Raw genomic sequence first — 21,627 nt, forward strand, 5'->3', positions numbered from 1 at the left:
GGTGTCTGATTCAGTTACTCACTATACCTATGCTACAAAAGCTTTAAAAAAAACAACAGAAACCAACTTCACAGTATGAATTTTTTACTGGAGAATAATAAGATGTGAGGCAAATGAACAGTACTATTAGTTCCATTTCCTCCTGTTTGGCCAGAAATTAAGACACAAGTGTAACCTTTTATTAATGATGTAATTTTTAGGATCATATGAATACTGCAGACAGTACAATACTTCCTTTTTTAAGGAAAAAAGAAAGGCAGTTAATTGATAACATTTGTTTGGCAGCAAAAAGTGCACTAAAATGTAACACTATCACCAGCAAGGAGAGTGATTTCCCAATTCTAAAGCATTAATGTTGAAAAAAATACTACAGTGATATTTTTCTTTAACAAGTTACCAATGCAAAGTTGGAAGCACCCAATACACAATCTGCAGAGGCTGCCAGGATCTCACCTCCTTTTCACCAATTCGAGGACTGGAATAGGGTATTTTTGCAGAAGATGTTATCAAAGCCAAAGCCTTCCTGGAGGCTGCTTTGCCTTCTCTCTGAGGGATCGGGGTTGTCCCTGCCCTGGGGGAGCATCTGACTGTGGTGGTGCCTTGCTACAGGCCTCATCTGGGTGGCACCTGTGTGCATGGTGCAGGTGGGGCAGTCCAGGTCTCCCCACACTGGGAGAGACCCCCACACTCCTTTCAGGCATCCCAAAAGCTGCCCAGCTTGGGGTGGTGCAAACCTTGAGGAGCCAGAAAGATGAAAGGGCAGGAGGGAGGGAGCCCAGCGAGCTGCCCAAGCATCAGGACCAGTGTTACAGACACCTGAGCTTCCCTTTTCCTCCTGGCAGGAATAGGTCACACCACAGCTGGGATGGATTTTCCTTCCAATCCCTGCCCTGTGGACATGCCCCCCCACATTTCTTGTGGGGGCAGAGATGCTGCTGTTCACCAAGCTCTTACTTTTTAGCCTTGCCCCTGTTTCTTTGCTTTTCCCCTCTCTCCCCTGCACTCACCATGACAAGCAAGAGATGCTGCCTGAGGGCTTGATCTCAGGCAAACTCCCTTCACTTGCAGGACACTTGAAGATCCCAGACTGACTGCTAAATCCAGGGTTAGTGACACTCCTGCAGCTTCACAAGCAGCACAAGGAATTCACCTACAATGGCAGCAGAGCCTTTAACAACTATATCAAGCAACTAGGTTAGTTTAACATATCCCTACTGCAGTGCTTTTAGTCTTTTAAATTAGGTCCTAAATATATTCTCCTATGAAAAAAGAATTTTTTTCTAAGGATGGTCCTTATTTTAAAACATTTAAATGAACAAACAAAACTGAGTGTCTATAAATGCTTTTCTGTTAGATTTACCCACTATTTGATGGCAACAGAACTGTGGGGTTTTTTTGTATGTACAAATAGTCACACACACACAAGCATAGGACCAGAGTGCTGGAGCTAAACAAATGCCAGAATATATGTGGAATGTACATACAGACCAAACCCCTCAAAGCAAAGATGATTTAACCTGATTACCAGCTTGTCTCTGCTTCAAGGGGTTTTGACTGCTGGATTTGAATAAACTGAAATATCACAGTGGCAAACAGAGCAGTATGAAAATAGACATGACTGTTGCAGCAGAAGTCTGGACTTGTCATATCTTAGTTTTGAAAATGTATTTAACATTATTACAAAAATGGCACTATCCATGTTTCCCCCTCCCCAAAGCTACTCAAAAGTAACAAAAAGTGATTTATTGATTTTAAAGGGTAAAAAAATTGTAAAATTAACATTTTAAAAGTTCCTTCATTAAAACCTCATGTTGAGAAAAATATATAATAATTAAGTGCATCTAGAAAAAAGTTCTGTAATTTACCAGTCATTTGGCTTTGTGTCAGTTCAGTGACATGCTCTGGCTTTCAAAGTGCCCAAATCAACTCACCTCCTGCATTCTGCCTCACAGGGCTTTACAGATGGGCTTTCTACCAGCATTGTACTTGCTTGGTATTTCCAAGGGCAAAGTCAGTCTGGTGCTTTTGTATTTTATAGTGCTTCCAAATGCACTGCAATCTGCAAGTATATAAATTGTGATTTGCTCAGTAAATACAATTCTGGTGTTTGTTGGCTGAAAGCACTTTTGGGAAAATAAGAAAACAGATCCATCTGCAAACTGCTTCTATATTTTATCTTAATGTTGACTTTTTGATTGATGCTCCATTTGCAATCCTTTCAGAACTCAAACTAACTTCATAACCTAGGCCCTAAATTAGCAAAGCATTTAGAATCCTTCCATGCATCCCATCCCCAGCAAAGCACATAGACACCAGGCTGGCTTTATTTATGCCTTTGCAATGAACTGGGGCACGGATTGAAGTTAATCATCTGCTGAAGTCCTTCACTGAGGAAGGGGATGGAGACCTGCTGCAGAGGTAGCAGCTGCCAGGTGAGCTGTAAGGGAGAAGCCTGCAAAGGAATCCCTAAAAACAGCACCTAAATCCCTAAAAAGAGCTGAGCTTCAGCAGTTGGGGTTAAAGAACAACCTTTCCAAAGGACTTAAGTAATTACAGGACAGAAGCACCCTTTTATTCACAAGGTGTACAAAGAAGAAAAACCTAATGGGACTGCAGTGGCAGTAAGATGAGGTGAGAAGCATTTTCCAGTCATCAGCTGCCTTTGGTCATGCAATGCAGAGGGTGTTTGGCTTGGAGGGAGCCAAGAGGCTCAGCAGGTGGGAAAATCACGGCCAGGAAGGGACTTGGGTGATCTCAAATATGATCTAACACCTTATTGGCAATGAACTGGAGGCTTACAGGGTGGGCAGCAGGAACACACTGGCTGGCAGTTCTGGAAAGGATGGCAAAGGTATCCAGGTGCATGTTCAGGAGGCAGGATGGACCTCTGAAAGGGGGAGAGCTGAGCCTTCCTTCAGCAATGACTTCTAGCTGCATGTGACCAAGCACAGAGGAAAATGAGCTCAGGTGATTTCTCTGAGAGGCATCTCTGAAGGGCTGACTCCCATCCATAGGGAGAAAATGCTCTTGAGGGAGATCACCAAGACCAGGCTGATTCTTACTGCAATCAGAGCAGTGATGAAGAGGTCCTAAACACAGCTGAGAGACATTGACCCTGCTGATGTGTAACAGCAGCACTGGGAAACACCTCACACAGCTACAGATTCAGGAAACAAGTCCTTGGAGAAATGGAGCACTGGCACCTTGATGCTGATGCAGCCCATTCCCTATATGCAAAGGGCATGTACCTCCTGGATGGTTGTGAGGGCTGCCTGGATGGCACCAGGAAAGCAACGAGCCTGACAGCAATGTTGATAAACCCACAAAGTCCTTGTGAAAGCATCTGGAAACAATGCAGTGTATCAGCACCTCAAAGGTATAGCTCAGAAGGTTAATTCAGGGAAAGATGAGTAAAAGGGCTGTAAAAAAAGCACTGAAAAGCTCCACTTCTATAAAAAAGTGCATACAAACTCCGACTTAAATACAGAGCTGCACTAAATCCAGTGTGGATCTCCCAGTCTCAACTAAAACACATGATTGTTATTAACCACTGTTGTTATTAATATTATTGTGGCTGCTTGGCACCCTGGATATTTAAAGTTCTGCTGTGAGACTGTGGATTTGATTTCAAAGTAACTTGCCCTTCCCCCCCGCAAAAAAAAGAAAAGAAAAAAATATTCCTTTCCTTTCTCTGGAGCCATAATACTGGCATTCAGCCCATCCACAGGTACCACCATCTTTCAAAAGTTATGTCAGTGATTTCTAAAAGAGGTCTGGTTCCCTTCCACTTGGTGAATTAACTCAATTCTACTACAAGGCTTCTAGCCAAGAAAGCACAAGGGAGAAATACCACTCTCCTTGTTAAAATGAACATACACAGGGGAAGAATGCAGCTTCTAGAATTACAGCTTAGAAACTGAACTACCAGGGCAACTTCTTCCATTGCATGTTTGCTCACAGCTGCAGGTTATGCTCTTTCTTCTCTTAGGGATTTTTTACTCCCAGTTCATCCAAAGCAAGATCACTGTTTCAATGAAGGCAGTGAATGCATTAAAAAGTCACAGTATTATTATTAGAAAGGCCTGACTGCCAGCCAAGGAGTTTGATGCTGACTAGTTAGGTCTAAGCAAATGGTCTTCTCCAATAAAGTAGAGCCTGCTAAAAGGTAGAAATGAAACCCTATCTTGAGAGCCAGTCCCATGGCCCACGTACTGACTAAACAGTGCCTCATTGTAAGAACGAGTTATGGAGACACCTTGTACTCAGCCTCTCTACAAGGATGAATTTTACCAAGCAAATGCAGACAGCAAGTCCCAGAACTCCACAATATAGAAGTTTACAACCACTGCATTAGAGTGGGGATGCTTATCTGCACAAATCTACTCTTTCAATTCAAAATGTTATCCACTATTACCAGGGTTTCAATCTTGCTGTTTTGTTAGTTTTGCATAATATTAGGAAAAGCTTACACGTCTTGATGGGGCTACAAAAGGACCTGTGAGCTAAGGTGTGTTATTTTACAAAGATACTCAGAGATCAATAACCAGTATCTGAAAAATAGGTTCTACATGAATATAGGCACTCCATACAGGTTGCACAGATGAGCAGAGTTTGGCCTGACAGCCAGCATTTTTCACTTTTAAGAGCTCAACCTTCATGCACAGAGACCACTCACTTCCAAGATACTGCTGTGCCCTTCTCTCTTCCTAAAGCTCCTCAGAACACAGGAGCTATTTGAACAAACCTGTTATGAGAGCTCCCAGTTTTCTCTGTGAAAGCACAGTAGGAATGAGTAGCTAATGAGCCCCTTTTTTTCTTCTTTGTTTTCTTTTTCTTTTTTTCTTTCCAGTAAAAGGCCCGAGCTTTTACAGCACAAAGTCCTGGATGAGCAGAAGGTCTTTGCAGCTACAGTGCATAGGAAAGCAGAAATCTGTAGTCAGTGGAGCTGTAGGGTTAATGCAAAGCAATGGGCAGGACTGTAGCATTTCTGAACAGGGAAAACAGGAGGCAGTGGGTTTCTAAGAACCTCTGGCTAACCCTGGTGAAAAGCTGTTTTTTCTGGGAAACCAACAGTGCCAACATACTACGGAGAACTGAGGGCAAGCAAGCAGGGAAACAGTGACATCCCAATGCAGAGTCAGCTGGCTTTAAGGGTATATATACATCCTGTCCTCAATGCACAGGAATTAAGAGAAGCTTCCTCTTTAGGATTAGAATGATTATGAGGGATTCCGCAGATACCCATGATCCAAACCCCAGCCTTTCATCATCATCATGTTTGCATAACTCCTGTTGGCATTAACGGGAGTTAAACATCACTGTGCATCGAGGGGAAGTGGGAAATCCCAAGCAATGTGGTCAGGAAGGTGCTCAGTCCTGTTATGATTCCCCAAAAATGGTGCCACTGTACCTGTCCTCTGATAAGGGTCAGGATTTGAGAGGAGCCCCTGGAGCTGAGGGTCCCCTGCTTCTAACACCAGCTGAGTCTCAGAGGAAGGTCCAGCTCCTTGAGGCTCCCTTTGAAAGCCTGGCCAGGATTTCCACATTACACTCATGGTCTTTTTTTTGTCCTGTTTGTCTATTTAGTTGTTTACTATAATTGATGCTGGTGAAATGATACCATTGTAATTGTACATGGTGATACTGCTTTTGGAACACTGAAATGAATGTTCACAGTATTTCCAGCTACTGAGTAAAATTAGGACAGCGATAAAAGGTTAGACAATGACATTTAATGTTACTGCATTTATAGATTTTTATCACTTTTTTTTTATCCTACCACAACAATGTGTATTTTCATATACATTATATTTAATAAAATGTATTGATATGGAATTAGGAAAGCATGGGTTTAGTACTATTTACATATTTTAATTGAAACAATTTTCTTAACAACATTGAAAAATAGAAACTTAAAGTTCTCTTAATCGTGTTTTCAGCCAGTTAGTGGTAAACAAATGCATGCCTAGGAAGTTACTCTCCCTCTAAAATGTGGTCAGTTGAAAGTTTCTAACTGAAGTGTGTATCTCTGTTTCGTTTCAAAAAATACATAAGTATGTCTGTCATTTCTGATACAAAATACTACACTATCTTCAATAAATAAATAATAAAGCGATTCTGAAAAGTATGAAATGTAAACTTTGTTGTCCCTCCAACATACTTCTTTTTTTTTTTTTTTTCTTTTCCCATTGCTTGAAACATTACAGTGGTCTTGTAGGAAATTATAATACACAGACACTTCCCAGCACAGTTTACACTTATTACCATACTGTATCTACCTATCCTTTATGAATATATCCTAATTTCCTAATGGAAATCAATAAGACTCGTAGTGCTAGAGAACACTGCCTACACAGGAAAGGTGGAAACCAGTACTGAAAGGACATGCAAGGAACACCAAAACCTAACAACAGGCTCCACAAGAACGTTCACATGCTAATGAAACAGGCTGACACCTCCCATTTGGAAATAAAGTCCTTACAAAAATACCAGTGTATGCATGATAGGTCATGAGCAACATGAATCCAAGCAGAGGAATTTTTACTCTTAGGGTTCTATTGCCTCTGGGGCCCAGGCTCAGCAAAGCATTTACGCGCGTGCTTAAGGGAAACAAGGCGTAAGTGCTTTGCCAAACAGGGAAAATTTGCTGGCTGTGGGCCTACAGGTGTGTAGTCACAGAGCTAAAGGGATGTATAAGCCCTGGCATTCCCCCAGGTGACAAGGCTTTGACTTTGGGGTTACCCACTCTGCACCAGCCCTCTTGTTTCTGGTTGCATCCAGGATCACTGCCACCAAACTTGCGATCGCCCCAACTCACCACGAACACCTTCATCAGCTACCAGTGTGCTGCTGCCCTGAATTTGGTCAAACACAGGTAGGCACAGGATAGTTGAATAACTGCTCACCACTGATTGCTCTGCAAACTAGACTCGGGGTGGGATGGGGTTGGGTAGAAATTAGCTTCCTGAGCTAGAACCATGATTTTTTTTTTGTCTTCCCCGCTGCAGGTTGTCATCCGTCATCCATCATCATCCATCTTCGGTCAGGCAGTCAAGCAGTAGTAAAGTAGTATGGAAGTGGGAGAGCACAACACTCAACAGGGCTCCAGGTTTAACCCTTCACTTCACTGTTCGAACATTTCCTGCAGAAAACAGCAGCTTCCAAAGGTACTGAGTGGGTGGACTCTTCTGGAGTGCAACTCATCTCTGTGCAGAAGGCCTGTACATAATTTATTTTCAGGGGCAAAATGAGTCATGGAGTGGTATGTTAATAGAATCTTCTCTGTTTATAGATATAGACTATTTATTTTTTAAGTCTCTTCAGTATCACCGCAAAGATCTTCAAAGATCTTCTTACAGCATAACTGCTCCTTCCAGTCACATTACATTTACACACCACTTTGCTGAGCAATAGGCACAGAATTCCTTGAGGGGAAAACCCTGCAGAAAGCCTCCAAAACATACCAACATTGCCTTCATGTAAATTAAAGAGTAGGGTAACTGGAGCAATTACAGCAACCTATGTGGTTTGCCAGCCTTTCAGACTGGAGCACAACACACAGCTAGGTTATTTCATAAACCCAGGAAACTAACATCAAGTTCCACATAGAGAAATCACGGGAGATCTCCTCACTAAACTGGGATTAATTTTTCAGTGAGAATTATCAAGGCACAAAGATGCTCCTGTTTGCTTTGATAACCCTCTATATGTGTGAAGGGCAAGCAGTAGTTGCATACCATACCAAACCAACATGGATTTTGCTTCTGCAGACACCTATTTCAGTGAACTCAGACTGAAAAAAAACATTGGTCCCTTTCCTTCTAAGGCTCATCGAACAATTGCAGGTCTAGTCGGACGACTATCTCTCCCGTTGGGACTTCATGCAGAAGGAGACACTTTGTGACTGGTCCCTTTGAACCCTGATCCTTCTTAATGTCTGCCACACGGATCTCTGTTCTGCCCAAAAAGTCTGAAATGCAAAAAGATAGCACACTCAGAAACGACACAACTGGTTTATGTTGGAATAAAATGCTAATTTGCATTCCATCTACACACAACAAAAATCTACACAACTCAGTCCACCCATGTTTTTGCAGTCAAAGAAAGCCAGTCTGCATAAAGAAGATTTGAGCTGGACTACATTAAGCAGCAGCAGCATTAAAAATAAAGAGTCCTATAGATAGAGCCAAGAGTTTATCACACTAATGATGAGGCCAGTGGACCAACTGGTGCTGGCCAGATGAATGACAGTGCTGTTCAAACACTTCCTGAGAGATTATGACTCCAAAATACACTCCTCAATGTGCCACATGTCTATCCCATGTTATTAAATAAGAATGGGTTATGAATCTTGTGTGCATTACCACCACTGCTACTGCACATTACAGGAACATGAAGGCATCTCTTCCTGCTGTATTAATCTATCCATTTGCAAAGAGCATCCAGAGGTTTTTTAAAGAATTAGTGAAATTGCTAAACACACTTGAGATGTTGTCAAGTTGCACAAGAAAGGAAGCACAAAAAAACCCCAGAGAAAATTTTTGCATTCATACTAGCATGACTCCACTGGGGATTGAGGGCCCCACTATGCAAAGGGGTTCAATAATGGTATTGAAATTAGATGGGCTTTAAGGGTCCCTTTCAACCCAAACCATTCTCTGATCTTATGACTTGCCTCAGGAGGCATGCACCTCTTCAAAGCAGGAAATTTTAAAATACTCATGGAAGGGCAGCAGCCCCCTACGTACCATCTGGGGAGAATTGGTCCCTCTCAAAAACTGTAATGCAGAGCACATCCTGCTCGAGGTCTTTGATGAAGAACTGGCAATTGGAGTTCCACTTCGGGTTGAGGGTGTCTTGTATTGTTTTGGTAATGTGGCACTGAGAACCCATTGTCACCTCACAGTATGGGTTACTCTTTCCTGGGAAGATGGAAACAAACAGAAAAGAGTAATGGCATTTTTAGGTATCTGATCTTCCTCCTGAATGTCCTCGTACTCCTACAGCTGATGGACAGGATAAAGGCTGTGGCCTCACTGACATTCTAGTGAGCAGGGACACAATTCTCCAAAGCACTGAGCATCTCCCAGTCTTCATTTCAGGACTTTTTGGATTATGATCTCTTATGAGGCAGCTTAAGTGATGGAAATTAAGTTTGTATGAAACAAACACTTCTGTGCAGTACAACTGAATAGCTGTTCCTGAACTGCACAAAATAACTTCTGTGTATTCACTTCTGTGTACTTATATTCATTAAAATGGCTTCATTAAACAAAACCATGCTTTGGACAGCACCTCCTTCAAAGTCAATCTGACAAATAGAAATGTCTTCTTCATAGAGCATATGATGAAAAACTCAAGGCACTTACCATGCGACCTGCAAGGTTTTAGTTCAATGCCTTCAACAATATTCACCATCAGCCTTCCAATGCCCGTTGCCCTTTGTGAGCGAACTGTGGTGAAATAAAAGAGCAGAGAGAGCAAGTCATTAATCTATTTGCCCGGTCACAGAGTTTTCCAGAAAAGATGAGACCCCTCCCACATCCCATGCTGTACCTAAGTAGGCTTTTTCCCTCTTTTTCTTTTCAGTCTCTATGTAAAGTTCTGAAGCAGCTTTGATCTTCTGAACCCAGGCAGTCCTTTAAAAGGAAAAGGAAAAAAAGTTGGAAAATACCATCACCATTTTTCCTCCCTGGAGCACAGCAGACAAAAGTAAAGCTGTCCCTCCATACCAGTCACTTTTAGTCTAAGGCTCTGGCCCACCACAGGCTCTGCTACACTGGAGCTTTCTGCCTGGTAGAGATCTTACTGTTAATCACAGAACCTGTAGAACAACTGAACTGTCCCAAGCTAGCAGGTCCCACCACATAAAGAAAGTTCAATAGAACCACAAGCTGCAGGGATTTGGTGGTAAACCAACAGGTATAAAGAATATTTTGCTTTATTGTAATAAACTAACTTCTTGTAGCCACTAGATACAAGACAGCTACCCTGCAGAGGTGGCAAATTTTCTTGATCTCTGAGGTTTCACACCAAAACCCTTCTGAGTCTCCGGACACATGAAGCATAACTCAGTAAGCATCAGGTGAAGAATGACCATGGTTCCCTATGTTCCCTTCTTGGAAATCTATTAATAATTAAGAGGTTAAGAATAATTAAGATAAGTAGAAAGATTGACAGAGAAAAAAGAGTGGAAGGAGGGGTAAAAAGGAACCTCAAGGGGTTTAAAGCATTGCTGTGTCATACAAGGGAGTGTGAGACCTGAGTCAAGTCAAAACAAGAGAATCTAGAAGATGTGGGTCCATTTCTGATCCCAAAATGAAGAGCTGGTGCTCTACAAGGGACTGCAGCTACTTACACTGGCCTGGACTACACTTACACTGGATTTGGGTCTGAACACTCATCTATATTCTGCACAGGGAGCTGTTCAAGAAAACAAAACACTTAAGGACAATTTTGTCTTCCAGCTCATTGCTAAGTGGTAAATTGCAGTTTCAAAAGTACAGCAAGCCTTTGATCATAAAGGTCTTCCAAGATTAAATGGGCAAATAAATCACTCATCGATGCTAATGTTTTATTTCTGTTGCTCTTGATTAAACGAAGGTGAATGATGGAAACCTGGAGGTATCGCACCTAAAATGCTGCATTTATTTAGTAAGCAATTCTGGCATAAAAGAATGTCAAAGGCTGTATCTTGTATAGATAAAAACACTGGAATGGGGTGGACAAATTTGGATAGGGGTGAACAGAGAGAGAGGAAGGCACCTCTGGAGGGTGTTCAGCATGTGAAGATCTGGCTGCTCCCACTGATGGTTCAGTGCAGGGTGCCTAAGCATCTGGCTGAAGTTCCTCAAGCCAGGCAGGGTGAGGGTGGTGCAGAGTTTCTGCACTGTCACACTGAGTGCTCTGATGCAGAGCAGATGACTATTGCTGTAGTCTGATTTGTGCAATAGGTCTAAAGTTGAAAAGGCTGTGCCAGTTTTTATCATCAAGGGTCTAACCACCCTGCTCATTCACTCTGTGGCACAGAGGAACAGACAACATGCCAAAGGATGTGTGGGATCTATTAGAAGTAGGATCTTTTGCAAGAAAAACTGCATGCATAATGAGTAATGAATAATATGGTCAGGCACGGAGAAAAGACTTTTTAAATGGTTTTACTCATTAGAATTTTGGGGGGCCATTTGCAAGCTGGCACAATGCCATGTCTATACTGTGAGGGCTTTTTTTGCTAGACTTTCAGTTTTTGGTTTTTAATAACCTTTAAGCTTGCCAGAGGCACAACCCACCAGCTGAGGTTTTGAGGTTGCCATTTTTTGACTGTTTCAGTCTGAACTGAACTAGGTTAAAATTAACTGGGTTTTGTTTGGTGGGTTTTTGCTTCAGGTTCTAATTCTTTCTTGTTCCTGAGTCTCATTCAACATACAGCTACACAAATGCTTGTAGTGGCACTAGCAAACAGGTGGATGTTAACAGAATAACATTGAATAGATTAATAAAACGGAATAACAGGAATAGATTGAATCTTCTGGCTTCCTTTCCAACATAACATGCTGTGACATATGGCCTATAGAGACTCATAGAATGGTGTGAGTTGGAAGAGGCCTCAAAGATCACCTATTTCCAACCCACCTGAATGAGCAAGGGTATGTCCCACTAGACCAAGATGCTCAAAGCCACATCCAATCTGGCCCTATGCATTTCCAGGGAAAGAGCAGCCATAACTTCCCTGGGCAACCCGTGCCAGTGTCTCACCACCCTCACATTAAAGAATTTCCTGTTAATATCTAACCTAAATCTCCCCTCTTCCAGTTTAAAGCAATTCCCCCTTGTCCTGTCACTACATACCCATTAAAAGTCCCTCCCCCAATCTCCTCTATGCCCCCTTCAGGTACTGGAAGGCTGCTATAAGGTCTCCCCAGAGCTTCTCTTCTTCAGGCTGAACAATCCCAACTCTCTCAGCCTGTATTCATAGGGAGGGGCTCCAGCCCTCTCAAGATATATCAGGCTTCCTAGCCATTGGAATTCAGGAAACATTATTTCTCCCTCATTTTCATATATTAAGTATCACCATATTCTCAAGCAGAAGGAATTCTCCAGTCTTGTGAAATAAACTTCTTAGAGACTGCTATGCATGCATCCATCATATACACCAGCCTTTTGAAATTCAGTACTAGCATGGCCTGTGCAGGTACTTACCTTTCATTAATGCTTTCAGCCCGGAGTGTATAGACTCTATCAATGTGGGAGATATGGAAGATGGGCTCATCTCCAGAGGGGTCTGTGGGTAATTTTACTAGTACCTCATTTAGAAAAATAGGCTGTAAAACATTAGGTAAAGCTAGAGTTGTACTGCATAATATCTGAACAGATGCATTCAACACAGAGCAATTCACAACAGATTTATCTTCTGTCTGCAGTATCTTTCCCCTTCTATCTACTTACAATTTTGAAACTTTCTTAGTATCATAGACATAGGTGCCTCCAGACTCTGGGAACACTTCTGAAGTAAGAAAGCAACCTCATGAAGCACAGCAACCTCTCCTTTCCCACAAAGAGCAGCAAATACTACGCCTCCCCATCACTCCCTAATCCACATGACCTCTGTTGAAGAGGTGGTTTCAGCAAAACTTCAAAAGCATGTTTTCTTATCCCACTCAACCAAACTATCAGCTTTATCACCATCAGTGCCTGGAATCCCTAACATATGCCAAAGCTTTCAGACCTCTTCTACATAATGGTTATTGCCTGCACATCCAATATGGGAACTGCTGCCTGCTGTACCCACTGTTAGCACACAACCATCCTAGCTGCCATTTCAGAGTGGTACTTACAGTTTTGTACATTTTATATTGTAGGTTAGACTTTGGGCTGAAGACCTTGTCTGTGCCAGAGGAGCCAAGAGGTTTTATGATCTGAGTCAGGAGGAGGAAATCGTTGAAAAGAAAGCCATACAGTTCCTTGTTACTCTTGGCTTTATAGAGTTTTCCACTGTGCAGAAACTTGCGTGGTCCCAAGCAGTTTGTAACAGAATTAAATACGAGTTGCTGCGAAAAGTAGAAGAAGAACAACAACGCACTGTATAAAGTAAAACAATCGAGGCTCCCCTGAAAGAGATCAAATATAGTTTTGAGTCCTGGCATCGGTTTCAATTTGTGTCACAGGGATGGCAAGCAATGTCTCTGCCTGGTGCGTGATAAGCAGTGCAAGTCACATAGAAGCCCTATGTGAAAATTAACTTTAAGGCAGCCCATTAGTTGCAAGAGCAGGGCCTGGACAGTCAGAGGAAAGCCAAAAGCATTTGTGCCTCCTTTCAAATTTCTCTGACACACACATGCATCTCTGTGGGCAGAACTCAGCCGACGATGACTTGTCCTGGATTAGCAGTAGCTATGCCAGTGGTCTCTCCAAATGCTGAGCTTTCTCAACTAGGATTGGATTTCTGAATTGTGTTTGAATTTCACCCATTAAAACCTACCAAAGGAATTCCAGAGAGCCTGTCTTTGTGTATCCGTGATACCAGGAGTTATGGGACAGCTGCTGACCATGGCTGGAACTGTCAGAATTCAAGATTCATCTGGGGGTGGTTACTAGAAGAGTAGAAGCTTTCCCTTTCCTAAGGAGCCATTTTCAGGTTTGTTTCCACGAGGTGATGGTACAGTCCTTGCCATCCTAGGTGGCTGGACAGCTAGATATGGAGAGGCTGCTCTTACAGATTAGAAACACCTCAGCCAGAAAATTGTGGGAAGATCAGATCACTCCTTGCCACAGATTTCAGGATGCTACTGGTGTTACCTTGTCAGCAAGCAGCCACTTGGTCATTCAGGTAATATTTTTGGTGTTTTAGAGGAAGACATTATGTACAGAAGGCAAGAACATCCACCTTCCTTCAGGTAGTAGCTTTAAGACTCCTGAATGTGACTTTGACCCTTCTGAAATTGTTGTACTTGTCTTTCTCTTTTAAGAGTTAGATTTCATAAGATGAAATTCAATGTTTTCTATTTTATAAAATAACCAGTGTTTGTAATTTTTTAATCTTCTAGAACAGAAAACTCAAAGCATACTTTGAAAATCAAGTTGTGATCTGTCTGCCTCACCTTCACAAATAATAGGGAAGCCATCAAAATATCCTCCATCGTTCATCAATCTTTTCATTATAGTTTCAGTAGAGAAATTTTGCATGTTATTTACAAAACAGTTAATGGGAGATAGTGTTTCTATGCAGTTTTAAGAGAGACTTGATCAGCATTCTTGAGTTTTCGAAATGTACACAAAGTTTTATCAGCAAAAATACTTTCTGTGATGAGTTTTAAAGCACTCCAGGATGGTCATGTATAGCTTCAGGATGAGATAAATCAGTACAATAACCACCAAATTGTAAAGAGCTATGAAACTGGGAAGTTGTGGCTGAAAATTGCAGCATTGACCCTGGCTCCAGTCCAGAGGCAGGCAACAAAAGCAGCATTTATCTTGTAGAAGGCACTAGCAAAAGCAGCAGAAAAGGATTACGTGCAGGAGTGAAAGGGCGCCAAAGAGAGATGAAAACAAAGGACTGAAGATTATATGACTTGATTAATTACACTGTTTGTTCCCTGATGCAGTGCCATAAGTGAGCCGTGGATTCTTCCCGACTGGTGGAGAAGTGTGCCCACATTTGCAATACTCTAGATAGCACTTTGTTTACCTCTGACAGGCCTTCACACTGAACATGAGCCTGGATCCACTCCAGCCTATCTGAATTTTCCTTCTCACGTACTCCTTCATTTACTTGAGAACATAATTCTTCTGCTTTCTCAAGAGCATGCTTCAAGTGACTGTGGTCTGGGTGGTTTTCAGGAGTGTTTTCTATTATCTGCAGATAAATAAAATACATCAGCGTTTGCTGTTATCCACAGTCAAAATGTATTTATATTGTCAGCCCTACACTTCTGTTTTATTTCTTTATTTTCATCAGAGACAGTCAGTAAGTTCCAAATTTCTTTCCCTCCTTGGCAAACATGAAAAAACAGAAACAAACTCACAGTCTGCTTGCAAACACCTGAAATGACTGCATGCCTGCAGAACGTTTGCATCAGTACACTGCTCACTCTTCTGACATAAGTATGCAAATTCCAGTCATATACAAAATATATCTATGACTGATTAAGAAATCTCTTAAACGCCAGCACCCAGTTTATAATTCTTTTCTGCACAAGTCTTGGGCCAACTTCAGTAGCACTATTGAGGATGGTGAGCGTTAGGCAGCAAATGGAAGTTAGGAAAGGGTTGTAAGTTATCCAGCAACAGGAGCTGTGCAATAAGGTAACTTGCAACATTCTGGCATTCAAGCTTGCACACTGAATGTCATTTACCATACTATGGGAAGCCAATGACACTGTGGAAAAAAAAGGCAAGGATGAGCATAACGTTGACCCATTACTCCTGCGATCTGAATGTTAAAGTTTTCATTTAGCATTTATTGCCTTCTTGTTCTTTGTGTGCAAGTTTCACCTCTCCTTCTGATGGAAATAGTGAGTCATTTCGCTGAGGCCAAATGAATTCCTGCATTTATTTGTTCTAGTGTGATCACATATAAAAGGATACCCCACGCTCCCTAGCACATCAGATACCTAACAGTGACAAAGCTTAGCACAAATAGGGTAACTACCCTGTAATTAAGCTCTAAGCAAAGCAGCATCAAAATCATCATCTTTGCAAAAGAACGTACATTTTTAATTATTAGTGGGTATCTTGTTACCCGTTGCATAGGCTTTAGTAGAAAACTTGATAGTGGCATTCCTTTACAGCGAGGATCCATTGCTAACCTCTGAAACATTAGAGAGGTAAAATGGTGTTAGTTTGTTTGCTTAAAATTCTGCAAAATGAGCTCCTCTGAGAAAAAAAAAAGGTAAGGCAACAAATGAACACCATGCCTGAGCTAAATCTGTTCTCAGATCACAAACAATGTCAGTACAGTAGAATTTCTTGTATTTTTAACATATTCTCCACCTGCCACACTTGTACAAGGAACGGCCTCTTCTTACTGTTCCAGTACTCACTGTTTCTTACTGTCCTGGCACTTTACAGCAAAACCATTATTAAACAAAGTACCTTATGGCTCTGTAGGAGTTTGAAAAAAAGTATTCCTTCAATGAAAACATGCACCCCTTCAATGAGTGCTTAAGTTTAAAGATTCTTCATTCTAGCCCAACACAGAGCGCTATTTGAGACCATGCTTTGCAGATCAGTGAAATGACAAGCTGACTTCACCGTGTACCAAATTCATGGTGACTGCTTCTTTTCTTACTTTAACAAACTCCTTGAACTCGGGGACTTCATCTGTTTTCTGCTGGATGAGTGCTGCCCCATTGAGCTGGCAGCTACAGAATCGAATGTAAGGCTGCATGTGTGGCAGCTGTGCTGTCAGAATGTCCCCAATCATTTTCACTGGCATCTTCTCTCCAGACATCTTCTTACGCACACGTAAAGCCCTAAACATGGAAAGGTCATGGGTGTTTTATAAGTAGACCACCAAAGAATGATTCCTCATTTATGAAACAAAAGGTTTGATCCTTATTCATTACTGAAATAAAGAGACTCCTGAATAATAAATAGGCCAGCTGTGGGCCTTATTGCACATTGTAAGAATAAAATAGTCCAGATTGCACTCTTAGACAACAACATTTTTCCCTCTTGTGGTCACTGAATTGTTAATTGACATTAACTTATTGCAGTGTCAGATCAGACACACTATGAAAAGGGATGTGATTTCCTTTTTGTAAGTTTAGAAAGAGAATAACAGCTATGCTCTTGAATGAGGGATAAAAACCTTTCCACTAGTTCACACTCAAAAGCTACTTCTAGTTTTTAGCCTGGTTTCCTTTGGAAAGGATCTTGATTCACACTGAGCTGCCTGCTTTTGCCTTATCGCTGTCGTAGCTTTCCAAGCTTGTAAGCCATTTTCAAACACATTTTACAAAAAAGGAGATATCTCAAAGTTATGGATTTGGTGATCTTAAGGGTCTTTTACAACTTAAATGGCTATAAAATCCCTATAAGATCAACAAAAATTAGCAGCTCAGAAGAGAAACCAAGGAACTTGATTAATTCTCTTGCTTAAGAGACGCAAGTTTAACTCAAATTTTATTCAGTTTCTCTGGCAATCACCAGATGGGGAACCTGCATGCATGTGCCTCCAAACCAGCCACAGCAGTAACTGTGCCTTGCTGAAGCAGCAGGGATGCTTGAGAAGGGTGCAAATAGGAAGGTCAGATCCACCACGGACCACAGGGAATGAAGGGAGAAATAAGGGTACTTGCACTGGTGTGGAGTTTCATAGCAAGGAGTTGGGGTGCTTGGAGAATACTGGACACAAATCCATAGGAAACCAGGCTTTGTTAGTGCTTCTTCTCACAAAACAGCTCAATCAGATGCTATAAACCTCCAATACTAGAGGAATACATCAGCTAACTCAGAATAAGTGAGGCAGAGATTGTTGTGCCTTGTTTTGCACTAATAGATAACAAGTACAGAAATAGATATGGACTGTGATGGAGACAGAGGAAGTCAAAGTCTGACAGGACTGTGGGTAACCTTGGCAGACACTGCTACTCTTTGGGAGAGGTTGATCTTGCCTTCTGGAGTGCATGTACACCACAAAGAAAGGAAGTGAAAATACTTACTCAGCAAAGAACTGCTGGATTTATCTCTACAACAAGAACAACTCACAACAAGCATTATTAATAATTAGATTTTTCCAACAAGGAAAAGCACAAGGCCCTTCTGGTAACAACTTGCATAAGCAGCAAATATTTTCATGCAGCTAAAAGCAGAAGTTGGGGGACAGACTCACGATTTTGTTATTGCTAAGTATGAGGGGAGAAAAAAAACAACCACAACTCACTTCAGTAGTTTTATATTGCACATAATCAGCTCCTTCCAATTAACAAAAATCATAGCAACTTCTTTTTCTGTTAGCAGCTCAGATTCCATTAGTGGTTTCTGGAAGATCTACAGATTCAGAAAATTAAGCAATTTAGAAAGTGTATGTTCAGTATAAACAAAGTGACTAAGACTGATGATGCTCACTTCCTTAGCCTGGAGGTGAGAAAACTTCACATCAGAGTAACACTTGCCACTCAGTGGAGTTGACTTCAAATATGAGGTGTTCTACAGATTCCATAGCATTCCCTAATAATATGCTTGTGAGTGGCACACGGTTTGAAAAGAGAATAGTCTAAATTTGTGTTGCTGATGTTAATTATATCCTGGATAATCCATTTGAATCTTGCGAATTTTAATCAGAGGTCTAAATAATACAACTTAGAATACGTTTTACTTTGGACTCTTCTATGGAAGTTCTGGCTTATCTCACTGTGACTCAGGTTTGCAAATCTTGGCCTCTTTTTCAGAAAGGGCTTTCCTTCTCTATCAAAAGAATTGATAGAGAAATGCAGAAGAATTGTGCATTGCCTGCATAAATTCCCTTTTTTTCCAAACAAGAGATGCATCTTGTAACATTTAAAGAAAATCACAGTAACTGGTAACTGACTGCTACTGCGAATGGGGTAACTGGCACATAAAGTGCTTCAAGCTTTCAAAACATACACTTGAGAAATAAGCATTCAAAATCAGGAGTGGAAAAGGGTTTTTTTGGATGATGCTTTAAACAGCAGTGTTTCGGTGATGGGAACACAAGGGCTTGGCATTGGCTGCACCCACACACACACACACACACATATGCATATATATCTAAATATATCTATAGATACAGAGAGAGATATATATGAAGATTTAATACAGATATGGCAGCAATATCAAGGAAGTTCACACGCTGAAATAATTGATCCAATTTACTTTAAAAAGATGAGTGATTAAAACCTGCTCCTAAAACTTCCGTGCCTTCTTACCTCTGTGACCAACTGCAGATCATTGACATAGTTCTCTTCTGTGACAATGAGCTCATGGATGTATCCCTGTCTTTTTCTTTCAGTAGGTGTCAACATATCCAGAAGATGCAAGTCTGCACACCCTGGAAAACATAAAAGGATCCTACATTTTACTTACAGTCATTTGCAAACCGATTCAGAGAGAAAGTAGTTCAATTAAAAACAGTAGTTACTGCCTGTCCACCTAATTGTTGTTCTCATGTGATGGCACAACACTAACAATGCTTCATTTCAAAACACTGCATTTAACAATTTAACACTTACTTTTTAAATTACTATTATTTTTAAATTTTTTTTTATTCAAGGCCATTCCTATGTGATAATATATCTTAAAAGTCTTAAAACTTTAAAAGTTCTCATGACCGCTATCTGTTCATTTCCAACCTCACTCCAAAGTTCACAGTCCCCTTTAGTTTTGTCCTTTAACTGGACTAAAACGGCAAAACCAATCCCTAAATGGATGGCCATTAATAAAAAAGGGGAGCAAAGGCTTACTCTGGTATTACTGCCAAAGAAAATGTAAGGATATCCTCGAAGGGAAAAGAATTAGGAAAGAGTGCTACTGTGACCTTAATGCTCTGATGGACACCTTGAATTTCAGCTTGTTTATACTCTAAATTCAAGGTTAGCCTTTATCCTTCCAGCCAATGTAGGCATCCTAATGAAGAAGTTCCTGCAGAGATTACACTTCAATTGAAAATGGTTTCCAAAGTTTTGAAGCTCTTGAGCCAGAACCCACGAAGGTCAGTGGAGATCGCTCCACAGATTGCACTGATTTAGAGACCAAGCAAAAGGGATTTATTATTGTCCTACTTGATCGTTAAAGGTATGCAAAAAGTTTGCAACTAAGAACTCAGTTTTCTCCCTCAAAGTAAACCACCTCCCTTTAGTTTATCCTGTGTAGATATTAGAATTTTTGTATAAATTCTAGAACTTCAAATTTTATTTTCTAGTCTAAATTAGAACCGAACATTTTATTACTTTTTTTTTCCTGTAAGCAAGTATTTTTCAGGTAAGCTTCACTAAATTCTTTTGAGACTGGCAAGCAAAGTGTTTTCTTCCAGTTTCACTTTTAAAACTATTTTTACTAGTTTTCTGCAGAAAATGCATTTCAGAAAGGAAAGATCATCTCAAACAGGTCGAAAACATTTTACTTTAAAAATGCACCAGTTATGACTCTTTCTACACAAACAAAATTCTTCAGTTTAATTCTTTTCCTTGCCCCTCAGCAGGGTATGGGTAAATTCAGTGTATTCCACATTGAAACAAGCTTTCCTGTAGCAAAACTTCTGGCTGAAAAAGGTTCAAGAGAACCTTCACTTTCTGTGGTTTAAAATGGTCAGGTCTTTTTTTTTTTTTTTTTTTTTTTTTTTTTTATGTTCACCAGCATCAAGAGTGACACCAACCTACTAAGATCTGACAGGGAAGTGTGTAGATCAGATGTTTGCACAAGCTTTCACAAAATGAACCACTACTGCTCCTAATCACATCACGCCCCAGACATGCAGTTCTTTGCATATAAAGTTAATATTCAGACACTATTTATTGCATTCCTGAATGCAACTCAGGAGCTGATTATGCACTATGTTGCTAGCAAGGTCCCCATTAAGTTTTTCATGGATTATCTTCAGCTGCTGCTTCAACTCATCTGTGCTCCTGAAAAGGTGATGCTAGATTTCACTAAAAATAAATTTAAAAAAAAATTTTAAGAAGACAAGAAAAGTAGATGCAGATGGTCCAAGTAGTTTCCTCTACAATTAAGAAGCTACAAGCAGATCAGTTTCAAAGCATAAATATGTTGATAATGCTCCTTTGAGACACGGTCCTATGCAGTCCTTTAAAAATGCAACTGAAACTTTGCTTGAAGAAAAAAAGGTTTTCAGAATTATCAGTTGTATGCCAAAATAATCAAAGCACCCAGCACATTTCAGAAGCCAAAAGTTTAATTTCTATTTCATGCTTTCATAGCATTTTCTTAGTTATAATGTAAAACGGACGTTTAATGAACAGAACTCGTTCTCCCCACCCACTGTCAACTTCATTAAAAGTGAACAATGTGTTCAATTATTTTTCTCTAGAGACTGTGGAAGTTTCCTGTTCAAAGATGCCGATGACCTTGGTTTGCGGTGTGGTTTCCAACCACCAGACTTTTAGAGAAAGTGTTTAACATTTTGAATCCTGATGCATGGCCTAACAGCCAGCCAGGTGGGATGTAAACGGGGTGCTCTGAACTTCAACAGTCTGCCTTTGAACACCAAATATTTTGGAAAATAGTTTGCTTCAATCTGAGCAGAACATGCAAGAGACACTTTTCTGATATGGGATTTTCTTCATGCGGTGCAGAAGTACAAAGATTTTTATTGTCTTTGTATTATAAACATCAATAAGAACTGGGTTCCTTTTCATTTCAAGTAGAAATGTCAGGTCATAGGTCTCCAGCTAGTTTTTCATGGACACTAAAGTACTGTGCAAAGTACTTTTATGAACATCCAAATTCCACTTGCAGCTGTAAAAATATAATTCATGGATTCAATTCACTAAGAGACTCCTGCTAGAGGCTAGAAAGCACCCATGATACTAGACATGTCCAATAAAGGGAAACATCTGCTGTGGGCAAATTATAGGACCTCATCTCTATACAGAATTGGTTAGTATTAAAGCACACAGGTTGCCCTTCATGCATAAAGCCATTCCAGTACTT

General features: G+C 40.7%; 1 protein-coding gene across 5 annotated transcripts in view; it reads right to left on the reverse strand.

Moving 5' to 3' along the window:
* Positions 1–5,712: 5,712 nt before the first annotated feature.
* Positions 5,713–21,627, reverse strand: part of ITSN1 (intersectin 1) — a 133,190-nt gene continuing 117,275 nt past the window's right edge. For 2 of the 5 annotated variants that reach the window (XM_071753813.1, XM_071753822.1), the window contains 11 exons: positions 18,888–19,009; positions 17,882–17,988; positions 16,286–16,469; positions 15,707–15,805; positions 14,684–14,851; positions 12,834–13,106; positions 12,199–12,320; positions 9,556–9,638; positions 9,369–9,452; positions 8,748–8,921; positions 5,713–7,969 (listed from right to left, as the gene is read on the reverse strand). In XM_071753813.1, coding sequence (XP_071609914.1) covers positions 7,821–7,969; positions 8,748–8,921; positions 9,369–9,452; positions 9,556–9,638; positions 12,199–12,320; positions 12,834–13,106; positions 14,684–14,851; positions 15,707–15,805; positions 16,286–16,469; positions 17,882–17,988; positions 18,888–19,009 — 1,565 coding nt within the window. In that variant the 3' untranslated portion in view covers positions 5,713–7,820. Of the gene's footprint in view, positions 7,970–8,747; positions 8,922–9,368; positions 9,453–9,555; positions 9,639–12,198; positions 12,321–12,833; positions 13,107–14,683; positions 14,852–15,706; positions 15,806–16,285; positions 16,470–17,881; positions 17,989–18,887; positions 19,010–21,627 lie in introns of those variants that run through there. The other 3 variants (XM_071753819.1, XR_011727808.1, XM_071753834.1) reach the window with 3 other exon arrangements.

The sequence above is a fragment of the Heliangelus exortis genome, chromosome 1 (assembly GCF_036169615.1).
Source record: "Heliangelus exortis chromosome 1, bHelExo1.hap1, whole genome shotgun sequence".
NCBI classification, from domain to species: domain Eukaryota; kingdom Metazoa; phylum Chordata; class Aves; order Apodiformes; family Trochilidae; genus Heliangelus; species Heliangelus exortis.